The sequence below is a fragment of the Miscanthus floridulus genome, chromosome 19 (genome assembly GCF_019320115.1).
Source record: "Miscanthus floridulus cultivar M001 chromosome 19, ASM1932011v1, whole genome shotgun sequence".
In the NCBI taxonomy this organism is placed as follows: Eukaryota; Viridiplantae; Streptophyta; class Magnoliopsida; order Poales; family Poaceae; genus Miscanthus; species Miscanthus floridulus.
In genome coordinates, this window is record NC_089598.1 from 70,539,740 (window position 1) to 70,558,980 (window position 19,241).

The window sequence follows — 19,241 nt, forward strand, 5'->3', positions numbered from 1 at the left end:
GAAGATATCCTTAGGACACCTTCGAAGGGCCAAGCTAAGGACAAGAAGCTAGCCGTCGTCGAAGGGTTTAGCGAAGTCATTCTAGGGTCGTCTGAAATCATGGGGCTCCAGAAGGACACGGAACGGGGCCAAAGCCCAGCGTGCACGCAAAGAGAACACCATTTAGCCTATGAAAAACATACTTATTATGGGATAAATTTTGAATGCTAAAAGTATACTTGTTTTTGGGACGAAAGAGGTAACTATTAGCTCTATCAATCTAAATAGGTTCTAGTTATGAATCATTTAGATCCCACCAACTAACAGGTGGATGAATTGTACTTTTATCAAAAATGCCACCCTTTCTCGTCTGTCGCAATTGTCCTTCCCTACGAGAATGACGTGCCTCTTTCTTTCACTCGCTCCTCCAAAGTCACTAGCATGGAGGAGCCGCCAACGAAGAGACCCTGTTCGAGGTCAATGTCACGTGAGGTAGGGGTAAAATCGTCTTTTGTACTATTAGCTAAGTTGGAGCAACTAGTTAAAATATCACTAGTTGTGTATCTAACTAATAGTTAGCTGCTCTATTTATTAGACCCGTTTAATTCCACTCTGGTAACTTTAGTAGCTAACAATTAGCTGGTTAGACTTGGACCTGGCTCTTAGACACTGTTTGAATTTATTATCTACTAATAGTCAAGAGGCTAATAGCTCATATTTAATATTAGCTAGCTAAATATTAGCTGGAGGGTCATCGCTAATAAAATGCTACTAATATAACTATTAGCTATTATTATCTGATTTGGTCAAACTAGTGAGATAATTATCATTTAAAAGTCCAGCTAACAAATAGCTATTTTATTAGCTACATCTGTTTGGATCCAGAAGAGATAAGTATTAGCAGATAACTATTATATACGGGTCCAAACACAGCCTTAACTGGTTATTATAGCTAGAACCAACGCTATTACAGAGTAGTTACCGCTGTAGGGCAGGCTTAGAACTACACGGGGTCATCGTCAAACGTCGTCCCAAAACAGTGCCGGCGGCGGCCACACCTCAGCCCTGCGCCGCGCGGCACTGCAGCACCTGCAAAGCTCTGCAAGGCGCAAGCATCCATCCAGCACAGGCCACACCGGGCATCTCATTCACTCTCACACTCTGTTCACTCCCGCAGCCGCAGTTTATATAAAGCAAAAGCAGAGCAGAGCAACGCGCCACACAAGCGAAGAACTTTGCCCCCGGTTCCCCTCACTCTCTCCTCTCTCTTACCGCACATACGCGTCGGTCCGGGAAGCTGCCTGCTGCCGACACCCGCAACCACAATGGCCGTCGCCCACGCGCCGCAGCGCCGCCGGGGCGTGCTCCTCCTCCTGCTCGTCGCCGCGCTCGTGGCGGCGCTGCCGGCTACCTGCGCCGCGGCCAGGAGCAAGAAGAAGTCGTACACGGCCATCTTCAGCTTCGGGGACTCGCTCTCCGACGCCGGCAACCTCATCGTCGACGGCACTCCCAAGGCGCTCACCACTGCGCGCCCGCCCTACGGGATGACCTTCTTCGGCAAGCCCACCGGCCGCTGCTCCAATGGACGCCTCGTCGTCGACTTCCTCGGTACTGTACCGTACAGTTCTAGTTTTTTTGCAACACCAGCATCTATTTTTTTTATTTTACTTCTGTGAATACTTTTTTGCTAACTACTCTACTTATATTTGTGGACTCTGGAATATCTAATTCAAATGTCTGTGTTGCCAAAAGTGTTGATTTGAGTGTCAAGAGAGACCTTGCTCTGACTTCGGTGGTCAAGATGAAATTGACCTGTTCAGTATTCAATCTCCCTTGCTCCATACTCCGTTCCCCTATTCTTTGTTTTTAATAAAGTTTGGTGGAGCAAAGCTAAAATCTAGTCAAATAAATAACTTCTCTCTTTTTGCAAAAAAGGAATAAAAGATGAGGCGATTACTAAAATTTGTTGATAAAAGTGCTATTTCTTTGCTCTCAGTTCTTCATGTCTCTGTGATGCTAACCTTTTAATCAGGTGAGGGCGAGGTCAAAAGGGGTGATTTTTTCGACCTTTCTTTATAAAAGATGAAAACGAGCGGTAGAAAACTGCTGGTAAAAGGGCCTCTGCTTTGCCGCGCTGTGAATTATTGCTGTCTCGGCTCTGCTAGAGTTAGCAGAGGATTGATGTCAATCAAAGTCCCTTTTTCTTTTTCTTTTAGGAAAGATAGATCGGACCGGAAATATGTTCCATACTACAACCTTTCAATTGGCAATGTGTTCCTCACTGATAGCAGCATTGCTGCCTTGTGAATCATGACCTTCTGTACATTTGTGCAGTAGCTTTGGATGATGTCATGTGAATTCTCGTCTCCCTTTTCTGATGGGAATCTTTGGCCAATTCTGCAGCCGAGCATTTCGGGCTGCCACTGCCACCGCCGTCACAGGCCAAGGGCAAGGACTTCAAGAAGGGCGCCAACTTCGCCATCACCGGCGCGACGGCGCTGGAGTACTCCTTCTTCAAGGCGCACGGCATCGACCAGCGCATCTGGAACACCGGCTCCATCAACACCCAGATCGGCTGGCTCCAGGACATGAAGCCGTCTCTCTGCAAATCGGAGCAAGGTCCCACGCCAGTTCACCTGCATTGAATATTCTTGAAATTTTAGTGGATTACGCTTCATTGGTGATTGGTTATGTGTTAATTGCAGACTGCAAGGATTACTTCAGCAAGTCCCTGTTTGTGGTCGGGGAGTTTGGGGGCAATGACTACAATGCGCCTCTGTTTTCTGGTGTCCGGTTTTCTGAAATCAAGACTTATGTGCCCCTTGTTACAAAGGCCATCGCCAACGGCGTTGAGGTAGCATTCCTGAATTATGAGTCTAAAGTTCTCTAACCAGCCTAGAGTAGATGATGATCCTTACATTGCATCATACACCATTCTGCATATACATTGCTGAAGTAGTAAAAAGTGGCTTGGTTGGCGATTCAGTTCACCAGGGAGATACAAAGTGTATGGTACAGCTGATTTCAGGCCACACTCATCTTCGTACCTGGAGATTATGGAACAAAAAAGAAGAAACATGACATTGCAAGCCTGATACATAGTGTGCTATGAGTTTTAGATGTGGAAATTGTTCATTAAATACCTTTGAATTATGTGGGTTTAATTTTTGAAGGAAGGGGGGGGGGGGGGGGGGGGGGTACAGTGAGAGGAATGAGTAGTTTACCTACTAGGGCCTTGTTTAGATCACCTCCAAATTCCAAGTTTTTTCACTCTCTCTCCATCACATCAATTTTTGGACGCATGCATAGAGCATTAAATGTAGGTAAAAAAAATAACTAATTGCACAGTTTGGTTGTAAATCACGAGACGAATCTTTTGAGCCTAGTTAGTCTATGATCGGACAAAGTTTGTCAAATACAAACGAAACGTGCTACAGTGTCCAGATTGCAAAAATTTGCAATCTAAACGAGGCCTAGGCAAAAGCATTCACATATAGATTGCACATTTTCTTGACTCGGATCTGTAGATCTAAATGGGATATTATTTAACTGATCAACTGGGGTTGTCAATCTTTGTAACCACTATAATAGGGGTGAACATGTGACAGATATGATGCCTTCGTAAACAGAAGAATCTTTTGACTAGGCCCTTAATGTGAAGTCACTATAGCTCAACTGTTTTAGAATGTAAAAAAAATGTTGTTTTCACATAAATCAATTACACCTGAAATTTGTGATGGCATGGTTCTGTACTTTGCATGCTGAATTGAGCTTCTGCACAGTCCATCAGATTGTTGTTTAGTGCAGCCCCATGTGATGCAAGGATGGGGACTTCAGGTAGAACATGATTGCACAATGAAGAGAGAATGGGCATGTAAAAGGTACGGTGGGTAAAGATAACAAGGAATCATTTGCTATGCGCATGCCCATCATGAAATGGCCGTCACATGACACAGTTGTAAACAATGGTTTGTTTTCACAAATTTCAAGACGACATGATAGATTTATTCGATGACACTGGTGATGGTGGTGGTGCATCTCTAACTAGCATAACGGTTTCATACATCTGTTACGTTGAATTGCCCATACTTACGAGTGCAGCTAGTTCCACAACATATGTTTTTAATTGTATTTCCCTAATTTTCAGTCACATTCTGCAAACTTTAAGAAAATGTTTCTGTTTCAGAAATTGATCGAGCTTGGGGCAACAGACTTGTTGGTGCCCGGCGTTCTCCCAATTGGTTGCTTCCCGGTGTACCTGACGTTGTACAACACCAGCAGCAAAGCAGACTACAACGCCCGCACTGGGTGCCTTCGGAGGTACAACCGCCTCGCCTTCCACCACAACAGGGAGCTGAAGCAGCAGCTTGATGAGCTTCAGAAGAAGTACCCCAAGACAAAAATCATGTATGGGGATTACTTCAAGGCTGCAATGCAGTTTGTCGTCAGCCCTGGAAAATTTGGTGAGTTCTCCCTATCGCTGTCGCCTGTTATGCTTCTCCAGTATATCTTGTTGGGTTCAAAGAGTTTCAGACTGCATTCTTATCATGAAACCTTCAGAGAAAACATGTGATTTGCAGATTGAAAACCATCGTTTGCCTGCAATTTGATTTTATGGTTCTGATTTTTTTTTCGTTCCATGAAATGAACATTCTGAGCTACCGCAGGTTTCAGCACGGCTTTGCAAGCATGCTGCGGCGCAGGAGGGCAGGGCAACTACAACTTTAACCTGAAGAAGAAGTGTGGCGAGCAGGGCGCAAGTGTGTGCTCCAACCCGTCGTCGTACGTGAGCTGGGACGGCATCCACATGACTGAAGCTGCATACAGGAAGGTCGCTGATGGCTGGTTGAATGGCCCGTATGCTGAACCCCCGATTCTCAAGTCATAATTGAGATAGCTAAACTGTATGTAACACCGCTGCAGCTGCTGCGGCTAGAGATATGAGGAGTGTTTCGGGCAATAGATAAGATATGTTCCGGTTCTCAGGTCACAATTAAGTTATGGGTAAAGTAAAGCTATTTAGTCTGTTCATTGAAAGATTTGTATAAACCGTGCCGGTATAGATATGTTCCCAGCTGAAATGGCTGGAGTACAGATGCACCGTGTATGACATGTTTCCTGATTCTTTTCATTTTTCAAATTTTACGGCAATAATATGAGATAGATAATAAAAGTAACCAAGTTTCTGGTGCTCCTTCCGTTTAAATTATTAGGCGTTTTAGCTTTTTCATCTAAACATAGCGTATATTTAGATATCATAGCAAAAATTATGTATCTAAAAAGCCAAAACGTCTTGTAATGGAGAGAGAAAGTCTTGTAGCCTTGCAATTTCCATTGGTTCATGATAACCGACATTACAGAACACAACATGCCCTAGCTTTGATGTGGACGGGTGAGAAATAGAAATACCAACAACTGGTATGATTACGATGGCTGCTGGACAACTAAGTGAGGTAGCTGGATCTGAATAATCCATGGAATGGATCAATTTGAAACACCACCAGTCCTGCATTCTGCAGGTAACGAATGCTGCACGGCTTGGCTTTGTAACAACTTACCTCTGCATAGCAGTACAAGAACTTCATGCTCATGAAATAGTATTTCTGTCCAGGACATGCTCGGCAAGCAAACGACATTCTTTATCTGAACGTTTTTGTGACTGGAGGGTGTACATGGCCTTCGTCCTTGGAGGACAAATGGACAAGATAACTGATGTCTGCAAGTGGTCACGGTTTGGACTGATGCTGGTTGCTGGGTCATTTGCCAGGCATTGGAAACTGCCGACAGTCAGGAATGCCTTTTTGAACAATCTGTTAGATGATAGGATATCTTCTGTTGATATGGTAGGATACGGCTGTTGTAACTTAGCTTGTAAGGCAAGCATATGTATCCCATGTATCACGGCATGATCTGTTGAGATCAGCATGTAATCTATTGTACACCATGTTTGAGTATAAATACATGAGCCGAGAGCCCAGTCAGGGTAATCTCATTCCCATATTTCATTATATGGTATCAGCTAGCCTTTTTTTCCTCACGGAATAAGATCCAATGGCGGAACCATCCGCCGCCAATGCGCCGCTTGCCTTCGGCCTTCTCCCCGTCGTCTCGGAGAAGCTCACTCGTGGCAACTACAACATGTGGCATGCCCAGGTGTCGTCTGCGTTGAAGGGGGCTCGTCTCGCCGGCTACATCAAGAGCACGGCCGCACCCCCGCCTGAGTTCCTTGAGGGGGACTCATCCTCCCCCACCGATGGCAAGAAGCTCACCGATGGCAAGGAGCTGGAACCGCAGCCAAATCCGGCGTATGAGAAGTGGGTCTCTCAGGACCAAATTGTCCTCAGTTACCTCTTCTCCTCCCTCTCCAAGGAGGTCTTCGGCCAGGTCGCGACGGCGACCACCGCGGCGGAACTGTGGGCCGGGATACAAGATCTTCATGCCTCGCAGTCTCAGGCGCGCGTGATGTCTACGCGCATGGCCCTGGCCACGGCGAACAAGGGGACGTCGTCTGTGGCGGATTACTTCGTCAAGATGAAGGGCCTCGCCGACGAGATGGCTGCGGCGGGCCGCAAGATGGAGGACGAGGAGCTGGTCTCGTTCATCCTCATGGGCCTTGGTGATGACTTCGACTCCATTGTGTCTGCGGTGGCGGCGCGAGTCGAACCGATCTCCGTCGTCGAACTGTATGCGCAACTCATCAGCTACGAGCAGCGCAAGGAGATACATGGCGGAGGTTCTCAATCCTCTGTCAATGTGGCCACCAAGGGTGGCCGTGGGGGGAACAATTCCAACCCCAACCAGTCCCGTGGCCGCGGTGATGGTGGTCGCGTGGGTTTTCGCCGCGGCGGTGGTGGCCGTGGCAATGGTGGTCGTGGAAATGGTGGCGGAGGCGGTGGTGGTCGCAATTTTGTGTCCGGCGTCTTCTGCCAACTCTGTGGCAAGGAGGGTCATACTATGGTACGCTACTTCAAGCGTTTCGACGCCACATTCACTGGACCGCCGCAAAAGAGTGCATCGTCGGCGACCACGACGCCCTATGGAGTGGACACCAACTGGTATGTGGATTCTGGAGCCACAGATCACATAACCGGTGAACTGGAGAAGCTTTCCTTCCACAACAGGTATCGTGGAGGAGAGCAGGTACACACGGCCAGCGGGGCAGGTATGAAAATTGATCACATTGGTCATAGCATTTTGCAATCCCCAGTTCATGATATTCATCTAAATAATGTTCTCCATGTCCCTAGTGCCAATAAAAGTCTTCTTTCAGTCCATCGTCTTGTTAAAGATAACAATGCATTCCTTGAACTTCATCCCAAGCATTTTTCTCTTAAAGAACAGGTGACGAGGAGAACACTCCTCGAAGGGCGATGTGAGGGTGGTCTCTATCCGTTGAAGCCTCAATTGCACACACCATCTCCACCGAATAAATAAGTGCTTGGTGTCTTCAAGCCTACTACCTCCTTGTGGCATAGCCAACTTGGTCATGCCTTTGCTCCTGTCGTTCAGCAGATTATTAGTAATCATAAGCTTTCTCTTTCTAGTAGTTCGAGCAATGGTGTGATTTGTGATGCGTGTCAGATGGGAAAGAGCCATCAATTACCTTATCCTAAGTCAAACAGTGTTTCGTTTAAACCTTTTGAGCTTGTTTTCACTGATGTATGGGGACCGGCACCAACTTCTGTGGGTCGGCGTTCTTATTATGTCAGCTTTATCGATGATTATAGTAAGTTCACGTGGATCTATTTGTTGCATTATAAGTCTGAAGTCTTTCAATGTTTTCGTGATTTTCAGAACATGGTTGAGCGTCAATTTGATCATAAGATTCTTGCAGTTCAATCGGACTGGGGAGGGGAATATCAGTCCCTTAACTCCTTCAAATGCCTAGGCATAGCTCACCATGTATCTTGTCCACACGCACACCAACAAAATGGATCCGCTGAACATAAACATCGCCACATTATCGAGGTTGGTTTGTCCCTTCTTGCACATGCATCCATGCCACTAAAATATTGGGATGAAGCGTTCTTAATAGCTGTTTTTCTCATCAACCGTCTTCCATCCAAGGTCATTGCCAATGAGTAATGACACACCACATGAGCGCCTCCTCGGTTCACCTCCAGATTACACTTTTCTTTGAACTTTTGGGTGTGTTGTTTGGCCAAATCTTTGGCCTTACAACACCAAGAAAGTACAATTCCGGTCAAAATGTTGTGTTTTCCTTGGGTATAGCAATCTACACAAGGGGTTCAAATGTCTTGATCCCTCGACAGGTCGCATATATATTTCCCGTGATGTGGTGTTTGATGAGATGGTGTATCCTTTCGCTCAACTTCATCCCAATGCAGGAGCTCGTCTTCGTGCTGAGTTTTCACTTCTTCCCAATATTCTCCAAAACCCATCGTCGGACCTTGGGGACACAAATTTGCTTGATCAATGTTTGATTAATTCTGACCCTGCTAACGCTGTGGCAAGCTCCTCTACTGCTGTGGATGAAATAGTAACAAACCTAGCGCAAAATGATGGAGAAACGGCGCATTCTGGGGGTCATTTCATGTACCCCTCTTCATCATCGCATAATGACAATGGGGGCACGGGATCAGGAGGTGATTCTCCTACTCCTCGTACCGGTCGGTGGTGGGATCATCTTTGGGGTCGGGGTGCTCCGGTCCTGCGCTGTCGGGCCCTGGATCCTCTACATCGACGAACGTCGGGCTGTAGTCTTCATCACCGTCGCCTCTCACACTGGATTTGTCGCCTCCAGGAGATTTGTCTCCTGGATCCGCTGTGGCGGGTGCGCCTGAGCTCTTCCCCGTGCCGGCTACTGCGACTACACCACCTACACCTCCTCCGCCTCCTCCGCATCGGCATGGCACGCATCTTCAGCACGGGATCACCAAGCCAAAAGTTTGTTCAGATGGCACTATCCGGTGGGGGCTTCACAGCTCCGCTGAGCCAGAGGAGCCCAAGAATGTGAAGGCTGCTTTAGGAGATGCACGATGGGTTTTGGCCATGGATAAAGAGCATACTGCTTTGATGAACAATCAGACTTGGCACCTGGTTCCACCGCCCAAAGGCAAGAATATTATAGGATGCAAGTGGGTTTATAAAGTTAATAGGAAAGCTAATGGTACTGTTGATCGGTACAAAGCATGGCTTGTCGCCAAAGGATACAGGCAGTGATATGGGATAGACTATGAAGATACCTTTAGTCTAGTAGTCAAGGCTGCAACCATTCGACTTATTTTGTCAGTGGCAGTTTCCAAAGGTTGGTCTCTACGACAACTTGATGTTCAGAATGCCTTCCTTCACGACGTGCTCGAAGAAGAAGTATATATGCGCCAACCTCCGGGGTATGAAGCAAGAGGTTTCCAAATTATGTTTGCAAATTGGATAAGGCACTATATGGTCTCAAACAAGCACCACGTGCTTGGTATGCACGTCTATGTGGCAAGTTGATTCAGTTGGGCTTCACACCATCGAAAGGTGATACTTCCTTGTTTTATTACAATAAAGGGCAAATTACTATGTTTGTGTTGGTATATGTCGATGATATCATTGTAGCAAGTTCTTCACCAAATGCTACAAAGGATCTGCTCATGGATCTGGAAAAGGAGTTTGCTTTGAAGGATCTAGGAGATCTTCACTATTTCCTTGGCATAGAAGTGAAGAGAGGGTGGATGGCTTAATATTGTCGCAACAGAGGTATGCCATTGATGTTGTGAAGCGGACGAATATGGGTCACTGCAAGCCGGTGGATACACCCATCTCTACTTCAGAAAAGCTCAGCATCACAGAAGGGACTAGTCTCGGTGAAGAAGATTCAACAAGGTACAGGAGCGTTGTTGGAGCACTCCAGTACCTGACACTCACTAGGCCTGATTTGTCTATCCCAGTTAACAAAGTATGCTAGTTTCTTCATTCACCAACTACAACACATTGGAGTGCGATGAAAAGAATCCTACAGTATGTGAAAGGAACTTTGACCATGGGTCTAAAGATCAGGAAATCAAACTCAACTCTTGTCAGTGCATTTTCTGATGCTGACTGGGCAGGTTGTGTGGATGATAGGAGATCAACTGGAGGGTTTGTAGTGTTCCTTGGTCTGAATCTTATATCTTGGAGTGCTAGGAAACAACCTACTGTGTCACGGTCTAGCACTGAGGCAGAATATAAAGCTTTGGCCAATGCAACAGCTGAAATGATGTGGATTCAGAGATTGTTGATAGAAATTGGAATACCACACTCTCCAGTTGCTCGGTTGTGGTGTGACAACATAGGAGCTAAGTATCTGTCAGCTAGCTATCGATGTTTTACCACCGATAGCCTGCCACGGGGGTACCCGGGGCAGTATGTTTGGGCTTCGACGTATGCCGAACTCGATGGTTTACGCAAGAGACAGCCGATTTATCCTGGTTCAGGCCCTCGATCGTAGATCGAGTAATAACCTTACGTCCAGTCGGCCTTAGCCTTTGCGTCGGATTGATTATGATCTGCTCTGTTCTCCCTCTTTGACAGGAGCATTGCCCTCCTTTATATAGTCAGGAGGCCAGAGTCCTAGTCGGTTTACAATGAGATTTCCTAGTAGGATTACTTGATAGTTCTACTACTAAGATTTACATGGGAAGAATCCTAGTTGAACTAGATCTTCTCTCTCCCTTGCGGGGTATCCTGTGGGTCCCGTATCGATAAGCCCCCGAGCACTTCATGGTTGAACTCTAAAAGTCTCGCTCTGCCCCTTCAAGTCTTGTTGAGTAGGAATAAGATGTCATCCGAGTGCTTTCTGGAGTGAAACCTTGTAGCGCTTCTTAGGATCTTTGAGTGGTGAGTGCTTTTCTGAAGAAAAAATACATCCATCTAGTTGTAGTCCCCGAGCCTCTTGCTATTTGGAACAAGGAGCTGGAGGATCTTGTCTTGAAGTTGTTCCGATTGTTTGTTGAAGTTTTATAAAAAAGAACTCGAATATGGCTCGTTCGGGTTCGTTTTGTCGTAATGTCTGAAATGGGTCTGTGTTGAGAAGTCTTTTGGTGACGTGCGCTTTTTCGAAGAAAAAGGGCACTCACTGAGTGTAGCCCCCGAGCCTCTTGCTATTTGGACCAAAAGTTAGAGGGTCTTGATCCTTTATGTTGTTTGAAAATTGTGTTCTGAAGTAGTCCCCAAGACTTGGATTAAACCATCGTCCGAGAAGTCTCGCGGCATCCTCCGAAGCGGCCTTTTAGTCTTGGAATTAAACCATCATCCAAGTAGTTTTGCAGCATGCAGCCTCCGAGCTTATGTCTGGGTTCCTTTTTGGTGAAATTGCACTCACTGAGTGTACGAGCCTCGTGCTTTTGGGTTTATCCCGCAGCTCTGCGCTTTCTCTAAGTTCTTCTCTTTAGAAAAGAAGTCGGATGAAGAGTCTTGATGTATCGTCGTTTGTTGTAGTCTGAGTTTCTTGTTTCTTGGTCCTTTGTCTTTGGTTCCGAGCCTCCGGAAGTAGTTGAAATGAAAACCGGGTTCCCTAGCTAGTGTTGATTAGGCTATGGTGCTGGTCGAGCCTCCGAGCGTATATCCGTGTTGTTTGTTCAGGAAGAAATCGGATGCGAGGGTCCTGACGTATTCTTTGATGGTCTACTGTTGCCAGATGTAGTTGTATGGTGGTGGTTGAGTGTAAATGCCTTTTGTTCACGGGTTTGTACTGTGCTGGTATATTCTTCCGAATATGCCCGTCTTCGAGTACTGCTTCCTCTCGCCTGAGTCATCTATTATTGAGTCCTGTTTTTTCACTGTGTCCTTTGTTAGGCTTATTTCGTTGGTACTCCTAGTCCATGTGCGCTGATCCTTTGGTCTATAAATACTGTCCCGGAGTGCTTGTTTTTCATTCATTGGATATTCTATTGAAACCTTGGTGGTCATGAACATGGTAGTTTGTGAAGTAGAGCAGCCCCCGGGCTTGTTTTGTAGTTCCTGTGTGTCTTGTCGTAGCTGGAGGAAGTCTTGTGATAGGGATTAGAGGTAGGCTAATCCCGCAACAGCATCTGTGCCAGGATGTACATGGTGGTAGTTGGAGGAAGTCTTGTGATGTGGGCTTCGTTCCTTCATCCGGCAGTTCTGGGTTGATCCTCATCGCCTGTCTTGAGACCGTCCGGTGCAGATCAACACCATATCCAGCATCACATCGGTCTTGGGTAGACAGATGCCTACCGGCCTTCTATGCTCCATGTTGCCCTGCCGTGCTGTCGATTTCCGCCTTGGATGCACTGCGTTCGTCCTTTGAAGAAAACAGTGTAACTGATGGCGGTTTGTCCTTCCGAGTAGCAATTTGGGACACGTAGTCGTTCTAGAGCCTAGTCATGTCCATGTTCCTCTTTGCTACTTTGCTTTTCGTGGTGCCGAGTTCGTTGGGTCTTGTAAGATTTGTATCTTCTATTTTTGAAGTCGCTTGTAATGTAACGAATCTTGTCTTCTGAGTTGTCTTTGACTTTTCTGTTGTGATCCCTGTTGTTCGTGAGACTACCGAGTTCTTTCTTACATAACCGGGTTCTTCTGTTCCTCGTGAGGTAGCCCTTTCTTTCTTCTTTCTTTCTTCTTGGTTTGACGGGTTGTTCTTGTATCAATCTGATAACCCTGCCGTGGCGTTGGATGGATAAGTCTAAAATCTGCCCGTTGGTTTGTACCGTTTGTGAGGATTCGTGCCCTCCATTGTTTTAGCTGCGTCGGTAAATGGACCGTTGCGTTCCCACATTGTGTTTTAACGGGCTTTGTGGGCCGTTTGTATCACTGAAAAATCTATTTAAAGACCTTTTATCTTCCTTTCCCTTGTCGCCCAGCTCTTGCCTTTAAACCCTAGCTCTCAGAAATCCGCCGCCGTCGTTGTCGCCATCACCCGAGCACCATCATTCTAGCTTCATCTTCCTTAGTGCCTTTTTTGCTTCCGCCAGTTCATGGGAAAGAAGAAAAATGCAAGCAAGTCTCAGGCAACCTTCGTGGACGAGGAGTCATCCCTGTCTTTGATTGAAAACCAGGAGTTCGTGGCCATGAGGGTAGCTCAGAAGGTTTGGCCGGCTCCAACAACAAGCGAAGACCAGCTGCGCGAGCTCGTTAGCGATGGCTTGATCCAAAGCAAAGTCATCGCTGAATGGAGAGTTCCGGGCGAGCATCGGGTTCCGGCTCCGGGTCCTGGTGAGATTGTCCTTTTTGTTTCCTTTGTCGGCGCTGGACTTTGTCTTCCTGCTTCCGCCTTCCTTCATCAGTTTCTTGGTTATTTCGGGGTTAGTCTGAACCATCTAACCCCCAATGCCGTTCTCCATCTTTCTGTTTTTGTTCACCTTTGTGAAGCCTTCCTTGGGATCCCTCCTTCTCTATCTCTTTTTCGCTTTTTCTTTCATCTGAAACCTCAACCCCGCCGTGAAGAAACCAGCGCCCCTCGGCGGGTTGCGGGATTCAGTTTCGCCAGGGTCTCAAAATTAAGTTTTTTGATTATGACCTGGTTGATTCTGTCAAATATTGGCGTGCCGAGTGGTTCTACGCTGCCAATTTGATCCCTTCTCTTGTCGTTCACTCCGGATCTGGTCCTGTGGTGAATGACCGATGGGACATGAAGCTTGAGTCACCTGCTGAGATTCAAGCGATCCAGCCACTCCTTAATAGGATTAGCATGCTGAAACAGCAGGGTTTGACCGGCTTTGGTATTGTTTCAAGCTTCCTTTGTCGCCGGGTTCAGCCTTTGAAAGAGCGGGAGCATCTCGGCTTTGAGTATTCTGGGGCCGAGGATCCTTCACGCATGGTCCCAGCTCTTGAGCTGACCAGTGAGGAGGTACTCAAGCGCCTCCAGAAGATGCTGAAAGGAGTGAGCGTCATTCCTCCTGCCGTCTCTGAGTTCTCGGCCATCAACCCGCCCCTAGCTGTGAGTTGTCTATCTTTTTGTTTGAGTTCTTTATGTACTCTTGCTGCATCCGTTCTTGCTTAGCTTTTCCTTGTCTCGGTGTTTTATCTTTTTTCGCAGGAGCTTGGGCGGAACTTTGTCGATCCGATCCCCCTGATGTTCTCCCTGCCGTGGCGAAGACTGGGGATCGTCTAGCTGGTACTTCTGCAATTAGTAAGTCTCAAACCTTTACAGCCCTTCCTGGGGTTTCTTTCAGATTTGTTGATGTATATGAAGAATATGTTCCTCGTCTAGTCCCTCGCGGTCCTCGCAGTGTCCCGAAGAGGGGGCCGAATGGACGGGTCTTCATCTGGCTTGCCTATCTCCAAGAGGCCTCGCAAACCAAGTACTCCCTTAGGTACTCCAGTTGTTGCTAGCATGCTCTTAGGTGAGCACATTTAATACTCTTTGTTCTTTTATTTTCATGTTTCTCTCTTGAATCGAGTACTTTTCATCTCCTTTTCAGCAGGTGCTCTGGTTTCGTTGGCTGAGGAAGAAGAGGATGATGAAGTCCCCCTCATCATGCGGCGGTGAGTTGTTTTTCATATTCTTGTTGCATTGAATTTCTCCTCTTTGTTTTGAATTTTAGTCTTGAACTTTTTGAAGTAATCGAAGGTCGGGTGTGAGTTCTTCCGAGGCTCCCGCGCTGACTTCTTCTGACGCTCTGGTGTCGAGTTCTTTGGTTGCCTCTGTCTCGAGCTGTACTGCTCCTCCGGTGCGGAGTTCTTCCACGGCTCTAGCCCTGGCTTCTTCCGCGGCTCCGTTGTCGGTTGTCCCGCTCCCGTCGCCGGGTGGCGGGGATGTCTTCACCGTCGTGGTTCCCCCTGCGAGGCTTTCTCTTGGCTTCGCGAAGAAAAAAGTAATCGGGTGAGTAGATTCTAGCTTTATCTTTTTGGCTTTTATCTTCCTTCCTCTGGTTTTTATTGATGCTTCCTTTTATCACTTTTCAGTGTTTTGTCTTCTCTAATTTCTTCATCGACTTCTTCTTTGCCTCCCGCCGTGCCAACGAGTTCCGAGCCTCAAGACTCACAACATTCTGTTGATGAAGTCGCCACGGGGGCTTCAGAGCTACCTGGCGGAGTTGCGGACTCGGTCGCTCCGGAGGTAACTGTGGCCGTCGCGCCGGGTCCTTCTGAGGGTTTGGCTCCGGCTTCCCTGGAGGTTGCTTTGGTCGTTCCTTCTTCGCCCCAGCCGGCCTCTCCTTCCCCTTCTCTTGCTTCCGGCGGCCCCTCCTTTTCCGGTGACGTGGTGCAACAGTTCGATGCCACTCATCGGTTATCGGAGCTGACCGCAGCCTGGGGGAGCTTGTCGACCCTCGCGACTTCTTTTGGTGAAAAGCTCCAGGTAGATTTTACTGCCACTCCTCTTTTGCATGCTTGTTTTTCTTCTATCCTTACGCCTTGTTTCTCTTTGCCTCTTTTTGCTCAGTCTTTCTCTCGTGATCATTCTGGCTTCTTTTTCTCATCTGAAAATGAGAGGAAGTTGTCTTCGGAGGTGGACGCTCTGAAAGCCGATCTTGACCTCCTCCGGGCTGAGTTGGAGACGGAGCGTCAAATGCACCAAAAGGAGGAGAAAGCCCTTCGCGTCCGGGTAGTGGAGACGGAGAAACAGAGAGATGCTGCGGTGGAGTCTGCGAAGAATGAATGCAAAGGTGCCGCGGGTTCTGCCTGTTTCTTCTTGTATTTTGACTTCTTTTTCCGCTGACTTGTTCTTGGGTGTCCTGTCTAGCTCTCCGAGTTGAGAAGCAGAAGCTCTCGGAGAGTATTGATGAAATGAGGGCCCTTGTCCGTTCTAGTCATAATAGAGCTGAGGAGGTAATTACTCATGCTGAAGGAAGAACTCGCCCTTGCTAAGCTGATTAGGCGTGGAGCTGACAGAGATCTTGTGCAGGCCCAAAAAACTATTGAAGGCTTGTTCGGGAAGCTGGCGACGGCTACTGAGAATTGGAATGTTTTGTGGAAATCTTTTCAGTTCAGTAGCCGATGTCCTCCGGACTCCAGCGGATGACGGGCTAATCTTGGGCGCAGTTCATTCCCCGGATTCCGACTCGTTTCCAAGAGTTCGTGAAGAGGTGTGCCCAAGTATGTACCAAGAATGTGCTGGCCCAGGTCCAGGGTCCTTGCTCCAGAGGTGCCTCTCTCCAAGATAGCAGAAGAAGCTGAAAGCCAAGAATATCTTGACGCCGTTGAGAGGATGGAGTCTGAGGTCGAAGGTCTAGCCAGTAGGGTTGTAGACAGTCTAAATATTGACATTTCCCTTTCTGATGACAACGCCTGACTCGATTGAGCATCCCCTTGTAATATTACACTCCTTTTTAAATGAAGATTCTTTATTTTTGTTGATGTATTCTTTGCCTGGGTGCGGTTGAAGTTACTTGACTTGCTGAGTACTTTATCCTATTCCTGTCTCTGCTCCGCAAAACAACTCTGTGCGTTATTCTGACGAGACCCCTTGATTTGTCGAGTATTTTTCTTTTCTTCCTCCTTTGTGATCCGTCGAGTGCTTTGTCCGTGCTATGACTTGTTAGATGTAGATCTTTGCGTTAACAACCTTTCGCCTGCGCTATGTAAAACGACTCGGTATAGAATGTTGCCTTGACAAACTTCAGCATCCGAGTGCTTTCTTGAATGGCGCTTGTGCTTTTTTGAGGAAAAAGTATTCCTATCTGGATGTAGCCCCCGAGCCTCTTGCTTTTCGGAACAAAGTGCTGGAGGGTCTTTTGAAGTTAAATTTCGGCCGACTCAGCCATTTTGCTTTTTGTTTCGGGTGTTAGCTTTTAGCTACCCTCATCGGCGAGCTCAAGCGTTTTTTCAGCTATTTTGCTCTTGGCCGGGATGCTCAGGCATGTTTTTAGCCATTTTGCTTTTTTGTTTCGGGTGTTAGCTTTTAGCTACCCTCATCGGCGGGCTCAAGCGTTTTTTCAGCTATTTTGCTCTCGGCCGGGATGCTCAGGCATGTTTTCAGCCATTTTGCTTTTTTGTTTCGGGTGTTAGCTTTTAGCTACCCTCATCGGTGGGCTCAAACGTTTTTTAGCTATTTTGCTCTCGGCCGGGATGCTCAGGCATGTTTTCAGCCATTTTGCTTTTTTGTTTCGGGTGTTAGCTTTTAGCTACCCTCATCGGCGGGCTCAAGCGTTTTTTTAGCTATTTTGCTCTCGGCCGGGATGCTCAGGCATGTTTTCAGCCATTTTGCTTTTTTGTTTCGGGTGTTAGCTTTTAGCTACCCTCATCGGCGGGCTCAAGCGTTTTTTCAGCTATTTTGCTCTCGGCCGGGATGCTCAGGCATGTTTTCAGCCATTTTGCTTTTTGTTTCGTGAAAACAACTCGTTGAAGGTCATGACAAGACATGCTGTGGATGAATGCCATCTTTATTGATCATGAGTATAAACTACTACATATGTTGTTGAAGAGTATTGCTTTTCGTCGATTGTGAACGTTGGTCCCTTGTGGCTTGCATATCTATTTTTTCTTGAGTTGTTTCTACGCGTAGAATCTTCTTAGCTGACTGATGTGCCATGTATTGCTGACTTCTTTTCCATCTTCGGTTATTAACTTGTATGTGCCTGGTCCGGTGACTTTTGTGACAATGAAGGGACCTTCCCATGGACCGAGTAGCTTATGTCGTCCGTCAGTCTTCTGTATCCTTCTTAGTACTAAGTCTCCGACTTGTAGTGATCGAGGTTGGGTACTCTTGTTGTAATGCCGTCTTAAACCTTGTAGGTATCTGGCTGATTGGAGGGTAACGTTTACTCTGATTTCTTCTGAGCTGTCGAGTTCTAATCTTCTTGTGTGTTCCGCTTCTCCTTCATCATATTGCTCTATCTTTGGGGATGTCTAGATCAAGTCGGCGGGCAGCACGGCCTCTGACCCATAAACTAGGAAGAAAGGTGAGTAGCCTGTTGCTCTGCTTATTTGAGTTCGTAGTCCCCATACTACTTTCGGTAATTCTTCAATCCATTTGGACCCATAGTCCACTAGTTCTTCGTATAATCTTGGCTTTAATCCGGCTAGTATGAGTCCATTAGCCCTTTCTACTTGTCCGTTGGCCTCTGGATGTGCAACAGACGCATTGTCTATACTGAAACCACAGTCTTGTGCCTAGCCCTTGAATTCTGTAGCTGTGAAAGGGGAGCCTAGATCTGTGATGATTTGATTGGGCATGCCGAAGCGGTGCATAATGTCTTGGATGAACTCGACTGCTTTGGTTGCGCTGTACTTCGCGAGTGGTTTGTATTCAATCCACTTGGTGAATTTGTCGATTGCTACGAAGATGTACTCGAAGTCGCCTTTTGCTTTTTTCAGGGGTCCTACTTGATCTAGCCCCCAGCAGGAAAAAGGCCAAGCGGGTGGGATGCAGATAAGATTGTGAGCTGGTACATGGGCTTGTCTTGCAAACATTTGGCAACCTTTGCATTTTTTGACAAGCTCTTCTGCATCTTTCAAAGCGGTTGGCCAGTAGAATCCGGTGCAAAATGCTTTGCCAACCAGTGTCCTTGAAGCAGCATGATTTCCACAGCAACCTGAGTGTATTTCATCTAGGATTTCTTTGCCTTCTTTAAATGAGACACATTTTAGTAGTACTCCTGATGATGCTGCTCTTCTGTAGAGTTTATCCCCTACTAGAACGTAGTTTTTGCTTCTGTGAACAACTTGTGTGGCCTTTGCTTTATCTGCTAGCAGTTTATTTTCTTTGATATAGTCAATGAAAACTTGGGTCCATGAAGTGTTGATTATCAAGATCTGAACGCCTTTAGCCTGAATTTCATGTGTTGTTTCACCGGGTTGTTTGATAGAGGGAACTGATAGCTCTTCTATGAATACGCCGGGTGGAACTTTTGCTCTGTCTGATCCGAGCTTGGCAAGGACATCTGCTGCAATGTTGGAATCATGTAGGACGTGTAAAATTTCTAATCCTTGGAAATGTTTTTCAAGTTTCCATATTTCAGCACAATAAGCACCCATGTTTTCTTTGGTGCAATCCTAATCTTTGTTGACTTGGTTGATGACCACTGCTGAATCGCCGTATACGAGTAATCTTTTTATTCCGAGGGTAATCGCCACTCGTAGCCCATGGATGAGGGCTTCATATTCTGCTTCGTTATTTGTAGCTTGCCATAATATCTAAAGGACGTACTTGAGTTGTTTTCCTTCTGGAGAAATGAGGAGAACGCCTGCACCGGCCCCACCTAGTTTGAGTGATCCGTCAAAGTACATCTTCCAGTGGTCAAGGATTATATCTGATAAAGGCTGTTGAATCTCTGTCCATTCGGACACGAAATCGGTGAGGGCTTGAGATTTGATTGCTTTCCGTGGGGTGAAATTGATGTCAAGAGCTCCAATTTCAACTGCCCACTTGGATA

The 19,241-nt window shown here is 46.8% G+C and overlaps 1 protein-coding gene and 1 non-coding gene across 2 annotated transcripts; both read left to right on the top strand.

Moving 5' to 3' along the window:
* The first annotated feature begins 1,180 nt into the window (after nt 1-1,180).
* LOC136527549 (GDSL esterase/lipase At5g45910-like) lies at nt 1,181-4,972 on the top strand. The gene is made up of 5 exons (XM_066520322.1): nt 1,181-1,587; nt 2,383-2,598; nt 2,685-2,833; nt 4,166-4,442; nt 4,647-4,972. Exons 1-5 carry the CDS (start codon nt 1,305-1,307, stop codon nt 4,865-4,867), a joined length of 1,146 nt encoding a protein of 381 aa, XP_066376419.1. The 5' UTR covers nt 1,181-1,304; the 3' UTR covers nt 4,868-4,972.
* Nucleotides 4,973-6,549: 1,577 nt separating this feature from the next.
* LOC136530150 (small nucleolar RNA Z247) lies at nt 6,550-6,688 on the top strand. The gene has a single exon (XR_010777644.1). It is a non-coding gene; the product is annotated as a small nucleolar RNA Z247 (small nucleolar RNA).
* The last annotated feature ends 12,553 nt before the right edge of the window (nt 6,689-19,241 follow it).

What these genes read in the sequence shown, in the direction of transcription:
- LOC136527549 (XM_066520322.1), top strand. Translation starts at nt 1,305, where the DNA reads ATGGCCGTCGCCCACGCGCCGCAGCGCCGCCGGGGCGTGCTCCTCCTC. An exon ending in CCATCGCCAACGGCGTTGAG is followed by an intron (nt 2,834 to 4,165) that starts GTAGCATTCCTG and finishes TTTCTGTTTCAG; the next exon opens with AAATTGATCGAGCTTGGGGC. An exon ending in CGTCAGCCCTGGAAAATTTG is followed by an intron (nt 4,443 to 4,646) that starts GTGAGTTCTCCC and finishes GAGCTACCGCAG; the next exon opens with GTTTCAGCACGGCTTTGCAA.